Source organism: Chiloscyllium plagiosum, chromosome 9 (assembly GCF_004010195.1).
Source record: "Chiloscyllium plagiosum isolate BGI_BamShark_2017 chromosome 9, ASM401019v2, whole genome shotgun sequence".
Taxonomy (NCBI): Eukaryota; Metazoa; Chordata; class Chondrichthyes; order Orectolobiformes; family Hemiscylliidae; genus Chiloscyllium; species Chiloscyllium plagiosum.
Genome location: NC_057718.1, coordinates 64,378,963 through 64,397,613, shown reverse-complemented (window position 1 = coordinate 64,397,613; position 18,651 = coordinate 64,378,963). Strand labels below are relative to the sequence as shown.

At 40.9% G+C, this 18,651-nt stretch overlaps 1 protein-coding gene across 2 annotated transcripts in view; it reads right to left on the bottom strand.

The window, feature by feature from the left end:
• si:zfos-1056e6.1 (uncharacterized protein LOC107988029 homolog) overlaps window positions 1-18,651 on the bottom strand; it is a 160,375-nt gene that overhangs the window by 123,533 nt on the left and 18,191 nt on the right. For both annotated transcript variants that reach the window (XM_043696111.1, XM_043696112.1), the window contains exons 2-3: window positions 9,577-9,644; window positions 6,190-6,237 (exon numbers count right to left, since the gene is read on the bottom strand). In XM_043696111.1, coding sequence (XP_043552046.1) covers window positions 6,190-6,237; window positions 9,577-9,644 — 116 coding nt within the window. The remainder of the gene's footprint in view (window positions 1-6,189; window positions 6,238-9,576; window positions 9,645-18,651) is intronic.

The following is an 18,651-nucleotide window of genomic DNA, read 5'->3' as shown; positions in this document are numbered from 1 at the left end:
GGTTATGGAGATAAGGCAGGAACAGGATACTGATTGAGGATGATCAGCCATGATCATATTGAATGGTGGTGCAGGCTCAAAGGGCAGAATGGCCTACTCCTGCACCTATTGTCTATTGTCTTTTTAATCTTTCCCCTCTCACCTTAAACCTATTCCCTCTAGTTTTGGACTCCCCTAACGTGGGGGAAAGGCCTTGACTATTCACCTATCCATACCTCTCATGATTTTAAAAACTTCGAAAAGGTCACCCCTCAACCTCCAGGGAAAATAGCCCCAGTCTATTTAGCCTCACCCTATAGCTCAAACCCCCAACCCCAGTGACATCCTTGTAAATCATTTTTGTACCTTTTCAAATTTAACATCTTTCCTATATCAGGGAAATTGAATGCAGTATTCCAAAAGTAGCCTAATCAATATTACAAAGATCACAAGCAGCATGTGACTCTCCTGCTGTTATTGTGTTCTTCCAAGTTCTCAGCTTTGCCTTTCTGTTGACTGCAGTTCTGATCTGTATCTGTAATTCAGGTAAGTGTGTGTTTGTATTTAAGGTCGCACATCAGCCTTATTTCTGTATTGCTAATCAGAAAGAAACATGGGAAGTCTGAAAGCTGGAAAAGACCATGGACCCTCCAACACAACTTCTGTCCCAGCAGTTGTTAAATAAGAAAACAAAATTTGCAGTTTTACAGCACCTTATAAAGTCTCCAGGACATTCCAAACTACATTATGTACTCTCTGTGGATATGTAGGCAAACAACAGCATTTACAAATGTGTAAATAACTAATTCCTTTGCTCTGCTGTGAGTTTCAGGAAGAAAATTGGCAAGAAGAAAGTAATGAGGGACAGGGCCTCATTTTAATGGTCCAAATATATGACATTACTTCTGATAATGCAACACTCCTTCGAGACTGTCACAGAATGTCAGTTGGTTACTGTCTGCGGTAGACTTTGAACTCAGACTCTATTCAGGGATGAGAAGGCTTCTGTAGTAGGTATAAACCTTTGGCTCAAGATGCAACCAAAGAACTGTTGTAACCCATCAACACTTTCAATGCTTGCATTATCCCCAACCTCCACTTCCCAGCCTTCAGTTGACTTAATGATCTAGATGCATTCCAGTATCAGCAAGCTGCCTCTGAGGTCATGTATGCTTATAGCTCACCAATGGCCTATGAATGAGGCAAACAGACCAAATTACAATGATCTTGTTACTAGCTTCAGTACCTTGGATTGAGCTCTGATTCAAGATGTCACATATCTACGGCATGATGTCGAGCAACTGTATCTTTTTTGTTTTCCTAATGAATCGTAAAAATGTCCTTAGATGAATAGCAGAGTTATTTCGGATAGATGAAGTCTGTGTTTTAGTTATTAGAATGACAGGACCCAGAACTTTTCCAACAGCTGGCCGAATGTATGAGTTAGGTAATCTGGCACAATTGTCACTCAAACAGACACCCTTTGGTTATGGTGAAGCCTGCTCAGAAATATATGGAAGATGCAACAGTCAGTGTGAATGGTATCCACCACACCAAATAATGTGGATTTTCCCTATGGAACATTGGAACACCTAACAGCTATGATATGAACTTCTGGTGTTGAATTGGGGTGGACAAAGTTAGAAGTCACATGACACCAGGTGATGGTCCAATAGGCTTATTTGAGCCAAACGATCACAAGCTTTTGGAGCGCTGCTCCTTTGTCAGGTAAACTTCACAAAAGTTTACTGATATCAGGAACAGGCTGTTCATTTGTATGGAGCAGGCAGTCAAGTTACATCTCCTTATGAAGTACCATTTTACTCAGGATAGTGGTACTCTTCCTGCGGTGGATCAGTACCCTGCCATGTGGGAGACTGCCAGTGACATACAAACTGTTGCAAAGCAACATTTCAGGAGTAATTCTGAAATAAAAACAGAAATTACTGGAGAATCACAGGTCTGGTAGCATCTGTGGAAAGAAAGCAGAGGTAATATTTCAGGTCCAGTGACCTTTTTTCAGAATTGATAGTAGGTAGGAAAAGGTGGTGGATGTATCCTGAAGACAGGCATGGAGACTGAGGAGAGAGAAAACACAGACAAAGAGGTGGATGATGGTGAACCAGGGAGAATAAAAAAACTGATAATAGGGACCATTAGTAGGTAAAAATGGGTTGGCTATGATGAAAGCAGCCCATGACATGAAGAGGCTGGGGGTGTGGAGTGGGCAAAGGCACAAAGGGACCTTGAGCAATTAGGTCAATGGGTGAGGAGTGGCAGATGGAATTTAATTTGGATAAATTCTTTGAAGTTGGCATCACATATAGACAGGATGCTTAAAAAGGCACACTTGCCTTCATTGCTCAATCCTGACTCAGCAGAGTTAGGAAGTCACATTGAAGTTGTACAAGATATTGGGTGAGGCCTCTTATGTAATACTGTGCCCAGTTTTAGTCACCCATTTATAAGAAGGATGTTATCAAGGTGGACTGGATTCAGGAGAGATTTACCAGGATGTTGCCAGCTATGGAAGGTTTGAGTTACAAAGAAAGGCTGGGTAGGCGTTGGGACTTTTTTCACTGGACCGTAGAAGGTTGATAGATTATAAAATAACAAGAGGAATAGATAGAGTTATTGGTAGTTGTCTTTTCCCTAGATTGGGGGATTTCCAGACCAGGAAGCATATTTTTGAGGTGAGAGGAGAACGATTTAAATAAAATGAGACAATTTTTTTTTAATGTGTGGTTCAGGTGTTGAATGAACTTCCTGACAAAGTGGTGGATGTGGGTTTAAAAGACAATATTTAAAAGATACATGAATAGGAAAAGTTTGGAGGGATATAGGCCAGAAGCAGGCAGGTGGGACTAGTTTATTTAGGATTATGTTCAGCATGGACTGGTTGGACCAAAGGGTAATTTTCCGTACTGTATAATTTTAAGGTGTTCAGACTCTTAAAATTATTTAACTCAATATTGACTCCTGAAGGCTGCAGGGTCCCCAAGTGGAAAATGGATGCTGTTCTTCCAACTTGCATTGAGCCTTATTGAAGCATTGCAGCAGATTGAAGACAAAATGTTCACCAGCAAGATGATATGTTGAAGTGGCATGCAACTTGAAACTTGAGGTCATTCCTGCAGACAGAACATAGGTGTTCCATTAATCAGTTGTCCAGACTGCATTTTGTCTTCTCAGTAGAGACCACGTTGTCAATACCATTTACAGCAAATTAAATTGAATGAAGTGCTTCCCCTGGAACATGTGCCTAGAGCCTTAGATAGTGAGGAGAGAGGAAGTAAACAGGTAAGTGTTGCAGGTTCAATGATTGCATGGGAAGGTATTGTGGGGATTTGATTTAATTTGATTTATTGTTGTCACATATACCGAGATACAGTGAAAAGTATTGTTTTGCATGCTAACCATACACATCATATCTTACATAGGTACATCAGGGTAATAGAACAGAATGTAGAATATAGAGAAGGTGCAAAGAAAGATCAACTCTAATACATTCAAGTCTGATAACAGTGGGGAAAAAGATATTCTTAAGTCTGCTACACATTTTCAAAACTTTATATCTTCTGCTCGATGGTAGAAATTGGAGGAGGTCTTTGATTATGTTGGCTGCTTTCCTGAGGCAGTGGGAAGTGTAGACTGAGTCAATGGAAGGAAGGCTGGTTTTTTGTGATGGACTGGGTTGCGTTCACAATTCTGTCATTTCTTGCAGTCTTGGGCAGAGCGGTTCCCATTCCAGTCATCTAGTTAGGATGCTTTCTATGGTACATCGATAAAAATTGGTAAGAGTCATTGTGGACATGCTGAATTTCCTTAGCCTCTGAGGAAGTAGAGGTGTTGGTGTACTTTTTTCCACTATCACACCGACTTGGATGGACCAGGATGGATCATTGGTGATATTTACTCCTAGGAACTTGAAGGTCTTGACCACCTCCACCTCAGCACCTTGATACATAAATGGATGTTCCTCCACTGTACTTCCTGAAGTCGATGACCAGCTCCTTCATTTGCTGACATTGAGGGAGAGCTTGTTGTCTTCTCACCATGCCACTAAGCTGTCTTATCTCTTTTTTGGTATTCTGTCTCATCATTGTTTGAGATCCAACCCACTTCAGTGGTGTCATCAGAAAACTTATAAATTAAGTTAGAGCTGAATTTGGCCACACAATTATGAGTGTATAATGAGTATAGAAAAGGGCTGAGAACCCAGCCTCGTGCAGTACCGGTGTTGAAGATTATGGTGGAGCAGAGTCTAGATCTAAGACTTTGGAGATGGGTTTTATTGGAATTGTAGTAATGAAGGTGGAGCTATAATCAGTAAATAGTCTGGCATAGGTGTTCTTGTTCCAAGGATGAGTATAGTGCCAGGAAGCACCATGGACATCTACCATGGACCTATTGTGACAATAAGCAAATTGGAGTCGGTCTAGGCAATCTGGAAAGCTGGAGATCATAATTATAGATGTCAGAGCCATTGGGCAGTAGTCTTTATTTTTGCTTGATTTTTCTTTTGGCAATAGGATGATAGTGGTCTTTTTGAAGCAGCTGGGAACCTCCCATCGTAGTAAGGAAAGTGTCTGCACATACTCCCGCCAGCTAGTCCATGCAGGATCTGAGGTGTTGAGACTAGAGGAGGAGTAGACCAGGTGTACCAGAGGGAACAGTCCCTGCGGAATACTGTCAGGGGAGGGGAGGGGAAATATGCATCTGGTGATAGCATCCCATTGGAGGGAGGGGAAGTAGCAGTCTTTGATCCTTTGGATGTGGATGCTGGTGGGATGGAAAGTGAGCACCAGAGGGACCCTATCAGTATTATGAGAGGAAAGAGAAGGGGTGAGAGTGGAATTGCGGGTAATGGTTTTAAACGGCTGAGGGTACTGTTAACCACAATATTAGGAAAATCCTCAGGTTGAAGAAGAATGTGGACATTTTGGATGCCCCCCTGTGGAAGGTGGCATCATTGGAATTGACACAATGGAGAATGAAAAACTGGGCAAATGGAATGGAGTCCTTACAGGGAACTGCATTGCCCAGTTAACTGTGGGAGTTGGTGGGTTTGTAGTGGAGCCCACAAGGGATTATTTGTGGGGGCCCTGCAGGAAGAGCAACCCATATGACTTCTGTGATTTTCAGAAAGGCTGCCTGTCCAGCAGTTGCATTGTGTTTTTTTTTGTTTTTTTATGTGACATACCTGCTCAATCCAGTTGAGAAAAAAAAGTCTTACTAAATACACATATCCCCCTCCTTGATTCACAGACTGTCTAAAGCTCATGAACTCTGAGCCAAAGTTCCTTGAGCTGAAGACACGGATTGCCGATGTAGTTAAATGCTTCAGCTGCAATGGATCAGCTGACCTGCTATCTTTATTTGCTATTATTCAACTAATTAGTTTTTCAAGTCTAGAATTTTTAAAAATTCATCAACAGGACATGGATGTCGCAGTCCAGCCCTGCATTTATTGCCCATCCCTAAGAGGACAGTTGTGCTCCAGAGAGGAATTAAGAGTTCATCACATTGCTGTGGGTCTGGAGTAACATATAGGCAAGACCAGATAAGGATGGTAGCATCTTCCTAAAGAGCATTATTAAACCAGATGTGTTTTCACCTAACAATCAGGTGGCAAATGGGGTCCAACTCAATGTATGTGTTGATAGAGTTAAGTTGGAATGCCGTGCTTCTAGGAATTCTCGTGCATGTCTCTGTTTGTTCATGAACAATGAACATCAACTAGCCATAAAATAACATGATCCTCTCTCACATCGAGTTAGATCCCATCTACCACCCCCTGAGAAAAACAACCAGAAATGACATCACCACAGGAAATGACACCACCAACCCAAAGAAACTCAAACATATAAATAGAAAGCAGGAATCATCAGCAGGTCTTCATCTGGAGGCCCACTGAAGATGTTACCTTGTATGGTGACAAAACATCTGAAAATGAACCTTCCAGCTCAGCGAGCAAACCTACATCCAGAACCTCAACCTGAGCTACAAATCTTCTCAAAACTCGATGTTTTGTACTTCATAAAAGAATTGATTTAAACCTGTTACAAAAATTTGTACAATAAACAAAAGCTAAGAATTCTTATTTTTGTCACATAGATAACTAAGGAAAAAATGCATTGAATTATATGTTTCAATGGCCATTCATGCCATAAATTAGATACTTTTTAAAGTATTTAAAATCAGCATTACCTTCAAAACAAGAGTGGTATCTGTCAGCCCAAAGGAGTTAAAGAGAACCTGTTATTTAAAAACACAAGAAGTTTAGATTAATAATTTTAGCATTAAAAAATGAGGAAGTCCATAATAGCACTTTCCATAATACACCAAGAACTAAACATGATTGCCCCCAGTGAGATGATTGGGGTGGGAGATGTGAGATCAGGTAGCTGTGATGTTCAATGTCAGGAGCCAAACCCCAAAGACATGGATGTTGATCTGTAAGAGGTATAATGATCTCACACATAAAGTTAGCAAACATATCTATGAATACTCTACTCTGTGAACTTCACCCCTAGCCTTACATATTGGTCAATTCAAACAGCCCCGTCACTCACTATAAGCAATCTGGATCAATCAGGATCCATATCTGACACTCCTATGCTTCAGCACCCTCTCACACCCACATCTCTTTGCTACACATTCTGACAGCTATTGACAGCCACATCAGCTACATCACAGTTTGCATGACATTCACTGAAACACTTCCTACACTTTATGCAGGACAAAGTGAAACATGACTAGAAACATCAGGAGCAGGGGCTGGGGTTGGACAGCAGGGGGCAAATCTGTGCATTCTGACACAGCAGAAATACTGGAACCATCAGAAAGATGGCAATATTAGCATACCTAATCAGCAAACCCTCTTCTGATTTACAAACTGCAGAAGTTGTAAACATGCAACTCTTGTGTTTCCCACACTCTTTACACATTCCGTAGTCTCATGACAATCCATGGCGCCAGCTGCAATATGATAATCAAAGGATGGTTGTCAAGCAACAATGACGATTTGTAAAATGGGTGCACGTGCACAGCATGCATACAATAACAGCTTGCACAGGAAATATTACGGTAGACTACCAGAAATTCTACTACCTATTATTATGTGAAGTAGACGTTCCTGATTTCACTTCAAAAAGAACTCTAATGTTTTTACTTCGCCCTCCCATCCTACACTTTCCAATCAACAGCAATTGCTCCCCAACTTATCCATTCCCTTTTATCTCTTAAAAAGTGATTAAATTACTCCTGAATTTACTAAGTTCTAGGGCATACACCCTAATTTGATAATCATGTCTCATAATTTAACCCTTGGAATTAGGATATAATTCTAGTAAAATTATGTTCCATTTCCTCCAAGGCCAATACAAGCTTCTTGAGGACTGGCGCACAGAACTGCTCACTCTAGGTGTGTTCTGTCTAGGGTCTTATATAGCTACAGTTTGCTTGCCAAAGGGTCAGATCAGATACTAATTATTCTGCAGAGAAACCAGGTGAAGGCATGGATGAGCAAGGCTACAGAAGAAGGCTAATGGGCAAACATAACCAAATTCCTAATGCACTAAAAGACCAGCCAGAAAGCCTGAACACACTGTCAAGGAGCATAGTGGGGTCTATCACTAACTCATTATGGGTCACTGTGCAAAACCTGGAGTCCATCTATTCTAATATACAAATAGTGGTCAATCTTCTCAGAAAACCTGTCAAGCTCAGCATGATGTTGCTTAACATCACAGCTCAAAATCTATACCAAGTGGGTAATATTTAGAATGCAGTTCTTTCTTAGCTGGTAGACACAAATTCAATCATATTCTTCAAGACAATTTCTAATCAACTTGTTCAGAGATATTAATACACATCTCTAGAGTAGGTGGAACTTGAACCAAGGAATCCTGGACTACAGGTAGGGACACTACCATTGCACCACAGAACATCTAGTTGTAGTCTTCAAGCTATATTTTATTCAACCTTCTCAGATGGCATTACACATCTCTGGAGTAGGTAGGACATGAACCCAGGTCTCATGGCTCAAAGGTTGGGACACTGTCACTGAGCTGCAAGAGCTCCTAGGCACATTTTTCGAATGTTTTCTAATCAAACCATCCAGAAATGTTCTTAAACACCTCTGGAGCAGATGTCATTTGAACCCAGGCCTCCTGTTTAGAGATGGGGACACTATTACTGTATCAAAAGATAATTGAATAAATACTAGCATCTGAAGAAACTGCATTGAATTTGAGATTAGCTCAAGGGAGTTCTAGGTTCAAGTCTCACTGCTGCATGGGTGTATCTCAAAAGGTTGATTTAAACATGGTTAGTCCATCTGTCCCTTTCCACTTAATTTCCGCCCTTTTCAAGAGCTAATGTAATCCAATGAGGAGGCCAGTTTGTGCACTAGTAATGAAGTTTGGACAGTTCTTTGGCTGCATAGCAATCAATTCGCTAATCTCCAGTTCAGTTTGAACTTTTATTTTTCCAATGCCTCAGTTTTAAACAAGGTACCACTGTGGACTCCATACAAGCATTTTACAATGTAAATACCCTTACTTTGATGTTAAGAAGAAGAGAAAGATGATGACATTGAAGAAGTTAGCTTCCTGAAAGTATCTCTCACTTAGATCTCACATAGGTATCTTTATAGTATGCAGAAATGCACGATAGAGAGAGAAGTGCAACAAGGGAGCCTGCTGCCTTAGCAAGGAGATCAGAATCAATACAAATCAGAATTTCAGTACAAAGCAACTTATTCATCAAAAGCATAATCCATCTGTTTATTCTTTCCCAACTGAACATGCAAGCCACACAATGTCCCTCACTTTCTGAGAGTTCTGCCAAATTTTCTCATTTGGCACAGTGGTTAGCACTGCTGCCTCGCAGCGCCAGAAACCCGAGTTCAATTCCCGACTCAGGCGACTGACTGTGTGGAGTTTGCACGTTCTCCCCGTGTCTGCGTGGGTTTCCTCCGGGGGCTCCGGTTTCCTCCCACAGTCCAAAGATGTGCAAGTTAGGTGAATTGGCCATGCTAAATTGCCCGTAGTGTCAGGTAAAAAGGGGTAAATGTAGGGGTATGGGTGGGTTGCGCTTCGGCGGGTCGGTGTGGACTTGTTGGGCCGAAGGGCCTGTTTCCACACTGTAAGTAATCTAATCTAATCTAAAAACCAGTCTCCATTTACCCTGCCATCATCTGACTCCTAAAATTTCAACTTATTCATCAAAAGCATAATCCATCTGTTTATTCTTTCCCAACTGAACATGCAAGCCACACAATGTCCCTCACTTTCTGAGAGCTCTGCCAAATTTTCTCATTAGACCAGTCTCCATTTACCCTGCCATCATCTGACTCCTAAAATTTCAAAGCAGATACAAAAATAAACTCATAATTCGAAGATCAACCCACCTTTAGCATAAAAAAAAGGCAAACAAAATCAATCTTCTCTCTCTACAATTACCTTCTATCACTTTGACTCTTGTAATTAGCACAAACGATTGCGGACTGCATCATGATGAGGAAAAATATATGCAATCTGCAAACTTATTCAAGTAGTAAAAACTACATCTACGTAAATATTCCTCAAGTACCTGCTTAGCAGCAGCTGTGTCTCGTCCTTGCAGAATGCCGACATCTTTGACAATAGTAACTTGATCATCTAAAACAAATATAAAAATACCAGCTGATTTACAGCAATTCAGTTCATACATAATTCAATTGATATAGCTCTTTTGAACATTATCTACATTTTTAAGTATGGTATACCAATGCAAATGTATTTGATACAAATGCAAATACAAACTCTCATTAGTTAAAAAGAATTTAGGGTCTATCTACTGTTGTCACGCTTGTTTCGATTCTATTTATTGCCAAGATTAATAGAAAGTGCATTGGATGCAAATCTGTTATTTAGCACCAAATTGCACAAAACTGACTTAATTTGACTTAAGAAAAATGCACTTAATCAAATGCTCGAGGTATAGAGTGATTTTCTCTTTATCAAAGGCACTTACCCTTTGATATTTCTCTGATCACAGTGAGTAAACTAATGGTATACTAATAGTACATCAGCTTTGAAGACCAAGTTAATTAATTTGGAAAATACTTATTTTAATGCTGTACTCTAAATTGGTTCAAATTCATTGTAGTGCAAAGAATAAAAATTTACCTTGGGCAATGGAACAAAAGCAATATTGAATCAGTTGTATGTTATACACAATGAAACTAAATATAAGGAGCTGTGTTAACTGGCAGCCAATCTGATAATGCTCTGTTTGTGTGACAAGCCAAAGTGATTTCCACCCCTTGGACTCCAACCAAACATAGTTATTTTGATTGATGCTAATATCACTGGCTTACAATTTACTATGTTAATTACAACAAACTGACAGTATTCTGCAGCAGTATTCTTCTGAAACTGACAGCAACTTTTTGAGCCCATATGTGTGGATAAAGGTAAGATTATCCACTTTGGTAGTAATCATAGAGTCATATAGTACAGAAACTGGCTCTTCAGCCCAACTCATTCATGCCAACCAGGTTTCCTAAACTGAACTAGTCCCATTTTCCTCATTTGACCCATATCCCTCTAAAACTTTCCTATCCATGTACCTGTCCAAATATCTTTTAGCTGTTGTAACTGTACCCACATCTACCACTTCCTCCTGCAGCATGCTTCATTTACACATCACCGTCTGTGTGAAAAAAGCTTTCCCTCAGGTCCCTTTTAAATTTTGCCCTCTTATTTTAAATCTATGTCCTCTAGTTTTGGACTCCCCTACCCTGGGGAAAAGGTCTTGCTATTCACCTTATCTATGCCCCCCCATGATTTTATGAACCTCTATAAAGTCACCCCTCAGCCTCCTACACTCCCAGAGAAAAAAAGTCCCAGCCTATTCAGCTTCTCCTTATAACTCAAACCTTCAAGTTTCAATAACATCCTTGTAAATATTTTTTGCACCATTTGCAGTTCAATAACATCCTTCCTCTAGCAAGATGACCAGAAATAGGAAGGCAAATTATCTGAATGGCTATAAATTAAGAGAGGGGTGTGTGCAAGGATACCTGGGTGTCTTCATACACCAGTCAGTAAAGGTGCTAGTGCAGTAAGCAGTAAAGAAGACAAATAGTATGTAATACAAGGATTCCAGTAGAGGAGCAGGAATGTCTTGCTCTAATTATACTGGACTTTGGTGAGATACACCTGGAATATTGTGTGCAATTTTCCTCTTCTTATCTGAAGAATTTGAGCAGCAAAGGTTTACCAGATTGATTCCGGGGTTGGCAGGACTGATGTATGCAAGGTTTGTGAAGGTTTGTAGCTCAGGTTGAGGTTTAGGGTGTAGGTTTGCTTGCTGAGCTGTAGGTTTAATATCCAGACGTTTCATTACCTGGCTCGGTAACATCATCAGTGGCGACCTCCAAGTGAAGCGAAGCTGTTGTCTCCTGCTTTCTATTTTTATGTTTGTCCTGGATGGGGTTCCTGGGGTTTGTGGTGATGTCATTTCCTGTTTGTTTTCTGAGGGGTTGATCTATCTTCACTTGGAGGTCGCCACTAGTCAGGTAATGAAATGTCTGGATATCAACCTACAGCTCAGCGAACAAACCCACACCCTAAAGGACTGATGTATGAGGAGAGGTTGAAATCATAGTTTTAGGATATGGGAAAACTATTTGGGACTCAGATGAGGAGAAATTTCTATACCCAGAAACTTGTGAACCTATGGAAAGTCATCAAGACCAAAACATTCTATGATTTGAAGAAGTAATTAGATATAGCACTTGGGGCTCTAGGGTTCAAAGGTTATGGAGGAGAAGCAGGAACTAGCTATTGAATTGGATCATCAGCCGTGATCATAATGAATGGTGAAGCAGGCTTGAAGGGCTTCTATGTTTCTACCTGGAGACAATAATACGGAAACCCAAAGATTGCTGTGGGTGATTCTATACTTCTCTACAAGATGTACTGTTCAAATATTTCAAATATCAAAATAGATTTTTTGTCAAAAAATCTATGAATTGACAAATAATTTCCACTCAATCTTCCCTGTCTTATTGTAAAAACCCTTGGCAGTATACTAGCTTCATAGTTAAAAATCACACTACACCAGGTTATAGTCCAACAGGTTTAGGTGGAAGCACTAGCTTTCGGAGTGTCGCTCCTTCATCAAGTGGTAGTTAATGACGGAGCAACCTGATGAACCACCTGATGAAGGAGCGACGCTACGAAAGCTAGTGTGCTTCCAATTAAACCTTTTGGATTATAACCCGGTGTTGTGTGATTTTTAACTTTGTACACCCCAGTCCAACACCGGCATCTCCAAATCATGACTACTAGCTTCATAATTACTATTAACATTGATTCTGCTTTTTCCATATCAATTAAGTGTAAGTTCATGATCCCAATTATATAGTCGAGAAGAGTCTAAAGTGCAAAAACTGAAAATGAGGTTCTGTTTCTCCAGCTTGCATTTGGCTTTGTTAGAAACTGCAAACCTAGAACAGAAATGTTATCATGAGGCCAAGATTGAAATGGAAATGAACCAGAAGGTCATGTCATGCTTGCAGACTGAGTGGAAGTACTCCACAAAGAAGTCAGCCAATCTGCTGTTGGTATCTTAAATGTAGAGGACATCATATTGTGAGCAGCAAATACAGTAAACAAGACTGGAAGAAGTTCATGTAAATCATTGCTTCAACTGGAAAGAATATGTGGAGCATTGGATAACGAGGAAAGGGGAGGTAAAAAGACAAATGTTACATTTTCTAGAAAAGTATGGGAAGTTGCCAGGGGAAGGAGTGAAGTGTTGAGGGTAATGGAGGAATGCAGAAGAGTGCCACAGAAGGAATGATCCCTTCAGAATGCTGACAGGGAGGACAGAGGAAGATGTATTTGGTGTTTGTATCACATTGGATGAGGTGAAAATGCCAGAAGGTGAATACAAAGGCTTTGGGGTAGAAAGTGAAGACAAAGGAAACCATGTCGTGATTCTCGGAGGGCAGGGAAGGGGTCAGGGCAGAACAGCTGGAAATGGCTCAGACATGGATCCACTCCAGTGAGGGGAAGGAAGTGGGGGTCAGGGGGTCGTTTGGATGAGGAATGAAAAAAATATGTTGGAGGTACCAGAGTGGAAGCTAGCATCATCAGAACAGATGGGATGGGGAAACTGGGAGAATGGAATGGAGTCCTCACTGAAAGCAGGGTGTGAGGAAGTGCAGTTGAAGTGATTGTGGTGGGACTGTAATGAATGTTAGGAGACAGCCTATCCCTGGAAATGGAGACAGAGAAGTCAAAAAAGGTCAGAGATGGACAGGTGAAGGTGAGAGAAGGGTTGCAGTTGGAAAGAATATTGATGAATTGATCCAGTTACAGATGTGAGCAGGAAGTAACAGTAATAATAGAAAAGTGAGACAAGTCAAAGGAAAAATGTTTTTATGAGAAAACAAAGTCAGCCAGACAGAGGAGGGTGGTTGTGGTGGTTGGGAATTGATCAAGCTCCTGGTGCCAGGGGTCAAGCATGTCTCCAAAAGGACACAGTACATTTTGATAGATTAGGTAAATGGGCAAAGTTGTTGCAAATGAATTTTAATATAAGTAAATGTAAGGATATTCATTGAGGGCTGAAAAAGTATCGATGAGGGCTTTTTTTTTAGAAGGCACGAAGTTGAATACAGTGAATGTCCAACACAATTTGGGGGTTCAGGTGCATGGCTTTTTAAAATGTATCACATCTTTGGAAGCATGTTTTATTCCTGGATGGAGTTCAATGCAGGTTAACAAGGATGGTAACTAGACTTCAGGGGTTAAGTTATCAGGAAAGATTAGACAAATTAAGCCTTTATTGTCTGGAATTTAGAAGGGGTAATCTAATCAAGGTTATCATGATATCCTAAGGGAAAAATAGGGTAGATGAACTATTTCCACTCATTGAAGATTCTTGAACTAGGAACAGAGTCTAAGAATTAGGGCTAGGCCGTTCAGGAGAGATGTTAGAAAGCACGTCAACATACAAAGAGTAGTGAAAGTTTTAGAACTCTCTTCCTCAGATGGCAGTAAATGCAAATTCAATTATTAAACTTAACTCTAAGATTTTTTATATCAAGCAAGAGTATGAAGGGAAATGAGCTCAAGGCAGTCATATGGAATTAGGCCACAGATCAGCCATGATCTCATAAAAAGGCAGAGCACAATCGGAGGGGGCTGAATGGTTTACTCCTGTTTCTAACTTCTGATGTAAGAAGTGAAGCAACAACTGACCACTGTGGTGGGGATTCAATGTGTAAAGGGATTGGACATCTCATAGTGAAGAGGAGGTAATGAAGATCAGGATGTCTGAAGAACCATGAATGTAGTTGGCAAGAGACTGGACAAGGGCAGAAAAAGTAGATTCAAGATTGGAAGAAATAAATTAAAAAGTTAAGACAGGAAGAAAACCTCATCTTCTCTGGAGACTTTTCCCTCACAGTCTCCCAAATCATTGCAGCCCACCCCTACTCAGCCCACTTCTACCTTCCACCCAAAATCCATAAGTAGAACAGCCCTGGCTGATTTCATTGTTTCAGCTATTCCTGCCCCAATGAAATTACTTCCGTGTCCAGGGCCAGGAACAAATCATGGGTCTCAATGTTACTCCTGCCTGCTCCCAGCTCCTTACTGGAGTAAAACAGCCCATCCCCATACAGCCCCAGTCCCAACCATGGTCCATGCACAGCAGCCCGTTCCTTACCAAAGAACAGTGGCCCAGCCCCTGATCCAAGTACAGCAACCCCACTTTCCCAACCCAGCACAGCGACCCTGCCCTCAACCTGAGCACACTGGCTCCCCTCCAACCCAGAGCCTTAGTTTTTTGGCCCTGGTGTAGGTGCACGTCCAAGGCCCTCTCTATATTGGTGCCACTACCAATCTCGCAGCCAAACTGCTTGATTAAGAAAATGAGTTTAAGCAAAGTGCTACAGAGGAAAAGAGGGTGGTGGAAAGACTTTCACAGCTTAGGATTGTTACAGTTAGAGTAATGTGTGTAATTTCTGCATTTATTTTATAAGAAGATAATTGATCTTTGCAGGTGATACAACAGATTCATTATGCTGATGCCTTGGTACTGAAATAGTAATATGAAACTAGATTGAAAAACTAGGATTTTATTTCAGTTGGCCAATGAAGATTATATGTAAAGAGGCTTAAATTTTGAAAGGATTGGTTTACAGTATGAAGGGTCCAGAACAAGGGTCCAAGTGTAAAAAGCTTAAATTTATCTTAAAAAATTAAAAAATGTAATGAAAAAATGAAATGCCATGGGGGCAACATGACAGTTCAGTGGTTAGCACTGCTGCCTCACAGTGCCAGGGACCTGGGTTCAATTTCAGCCTCGGGTGATGGTCTGTGTGAGTTTATATGCTCTCCCTGTGACTACTTGGGTTTCCTCCGGGTGCTCTGGTTTCCTCCCACAGTCAAAGATGTGCAGGTGGATTGGCCATGCTAAATTGCCCACTAAGTCCAGGGGTGTGCAGGCTAGATGAATAAGCCACGTGAAATGCAGGGTTACAGGGATAGGATGGGGTGGTGGGTCTGAGTGTGACGTTCTTTGAAGGATTGGTGTGGACTCAATGGGCCGAATGGCCTGGTTCCACTCTGTAGGGATTTTATGATTCTAGAACAGAGGCAGGAGAAACTCCTTCACAGAGAGCTGTGAGGCAATGGAATTCATGGCACAATAGTTACGTCAACATTCAATATCAGATTGGCTAGCTGGAGGAAGGAAACATGGGCCAAAAGAAATGGCAACTATTTTTAACTTGCATGCAGGATAAGTATTCACATGTATGTGCAAGAGCTTGCTTCCATGTTGTAAATTATATCAAAGTTTTATTATAATTTCTGAAGATTACACGGGCTATAATCACCATGTAATCAATACACTGCAGCTTATTTACATAGCCCATAGACAGATAGACATTTCCATTCAAAATAAATTTTATAATTTCTTTAAACAATTTTGAACAAGTGAACAGATGGTACCAGAAGCTAATGAAGAATATTATTGCAGTTAAGTCAAATAAACCATCATTGTGTGTCCTGAGTAGTTTCAAATAATGTTTTTTAATAGTTGCCTCATCCAAAAGTGATTTTTTTTTTAATTCATTAATGAGTTCATCAAATCATAGAATCCCTACAGTTTGGAAACAGGCCATTTGGCCCAGCAAATCCACTCTGAAAAGTAACTTACCCAGACCCATTCCCCTAACTAATACATCTAATCTATACACCCCTGAACATTATGAGCAATTTAGCATGGCCAATACACGTGACCTGTAGGAGGAAACCGGAGCACAGGGAGGAAACCCACACAGACACGGGAAAGATGTGCAAACTCCACACAGACAGTTGCCAGAGGCTGGAATCAAACCCGGGTCTCTAGTTCAGTGAGGCAGCAGTGCTAACCACTGAGCCACTGTGCCGCCCTGTTGTGAGCTGCCTTCTTCAACCACTACTTTAAGACACCCCAAAGTCTGTTGATTAGCTCAGTTGGCTGGATGGCTGGTTTACAGAGTAATGCCAACAATGTGGATTCAATTCCTGCATCGGCTGAGGTTATCATGTAGGAGTCTCATTCTCAACCTTGCCCTCATCTGAGGTGTGGTACCATTAGCCATCTCTCTTTAACAAGAGAGCAGCCTTGCTCTAAGACTTTGGTAACTTTACTTATGGGGTTTGGTTAGCTTGCACAGCTGGTTTGCAATGCACAGTGATGCCAACAGTTTGGGTTCAATCCCTGAGGTTACCATGAAGGACTCTCCATCTCAACCTCTCCCCTTCCCTGAGGTGTTGTGACCCACAGAGTAAGCCACCACCAGTTGTATCTCTAATGAGAGAGGAGCCCTATGGCCTGGTAAGACAATGGCAATTTTACTTTTACATTCACAATGTCTTCATGAAGGGAATTTCAGCTTATTGAAGAAACGGTGATTTATTTCCAATTCAGGATGGTGAGTGATTCGAGGGAGAATTTAGTAGCAGGTAGTGCAGCCCTTGTCCTACTTGTGGACAGCAAGAGATTCTTTAAATATATAAAAAGAGAGCTAAAAGCGAACATAAGCCCCTTGAAGAATGAGGCTGGAGAAATAATAATATGAACCAGGAGGTGGACAATTAACAAGGTGTTGAACAAGCAACAATCCCCCTTAATTGGCAACTCATCACTGCCTCACAAGAAACTAAGCACATTGTTTGTCAAAAACACAAAAAGTAGTGACATTCCGACATCGTTACAGGCCACAGTGTACTTTTTGACTGATACATCACAAATCTTGCCATAGTCTACATTGCTCTTATCCCTAAAACTCCTGCCCATAATGTCAGCACAGGCATAGAGGCAGGTGAAGACAGGCAAAATCTTGAGGGAATATAATGTGGAAAAATGTGAGGTTGTGCACTTTGGCAGGAAGTACAGAGGACTGAATATTATTTAAATCAAGGAAGACAGCAGAAAGCTATAGCACAGAGTTTGGAGTCCTGTGCATAAATTTCAAAGAGCTAGCATCCAAGTTCAACTTGTAATAGAAAGGCAAATGGAATGTTGGCCTTTAAAATAAAGGGAATGGAGAAGCAAATAGGAAAGAGTTGCTAAAATATACAAGGCACTAGTCAGGCCACAGCTGAAAATTTGTGAACAGTTGTGGGTCACTTATTGAAGGAAAGGTATACTGTGACATTGAAGACAGTCCAGAGAAGATTCACTAAGGCTTCCTGGGTGTGCAGGAACTGTTCTATATGGATTACTGACTAGATTGGGCCTCTTCTCATTGGTATTTAGAGCAAAGCGAGACAACCTTTATGAAACATATAAAATTCTTAGGGGACTTGATAAAGTAGATGTGGAGAAATCATTTCCCTTTGTGGGAGAGCCTAGGACCAGATGGCATTAACCCAGAGTAAAAGGTTGTCCATTTAAGATAAAGATGAAGAGGAATTTCTTCTCTCAGAGGATAATAAATGTGTGAAATTCTTTACTACAAACGGCGTTAGAGTTGTGTCCCCTCTTGAGTTGTCTATGCTTTGATCAAGATTATAGGAGCAGAGTAGCCTGGGGAACCCAAATTAATTGTCAGTTAGCATTTTGGTCACTGTCGCTACTGTTTGCTGATGATCAGGAGTAGACTGATGAGGTGGCTATTCACTCGGTTGGATCTGTCCTTTTTTATCTGAATAAATGGGCAATTTTTTACATTGTCAGGTAGACACTAGTGTTGTAGCTGTACTGGAACAACTTGGAGAGAAGAACGATAATTTTCTGAAGCACAAGTCTTTAGTACTGTTGTCAGGAATGTTGTCAGGGCTAATAGCAGTATCCAGCAGCTTCAACCATTTCTTGATAACATGTAGCATGAATCAAATTGAAGGCTAGCATCCGTGAAACTGGGAAACACAGCAGGAGGCTGCTTGGTAGTTCTGGCTGAAGATGTTTTCAAATACTTCAGCCTTGGTTTCTGCCGTGATGCATAGGGTTCCCCTATCGTTGAAGATGGAGATATCTATGGAGCCTTTTCTTCCTCCAATTACTTGTTTAATTGTATACTAATATTCACAACTGGATGTGGTAGGACTACAGTGCTTACATTTGATCCACTCGTTGTTCAATTGCTTTGCTCAATCTATCACTTGCTGCTTA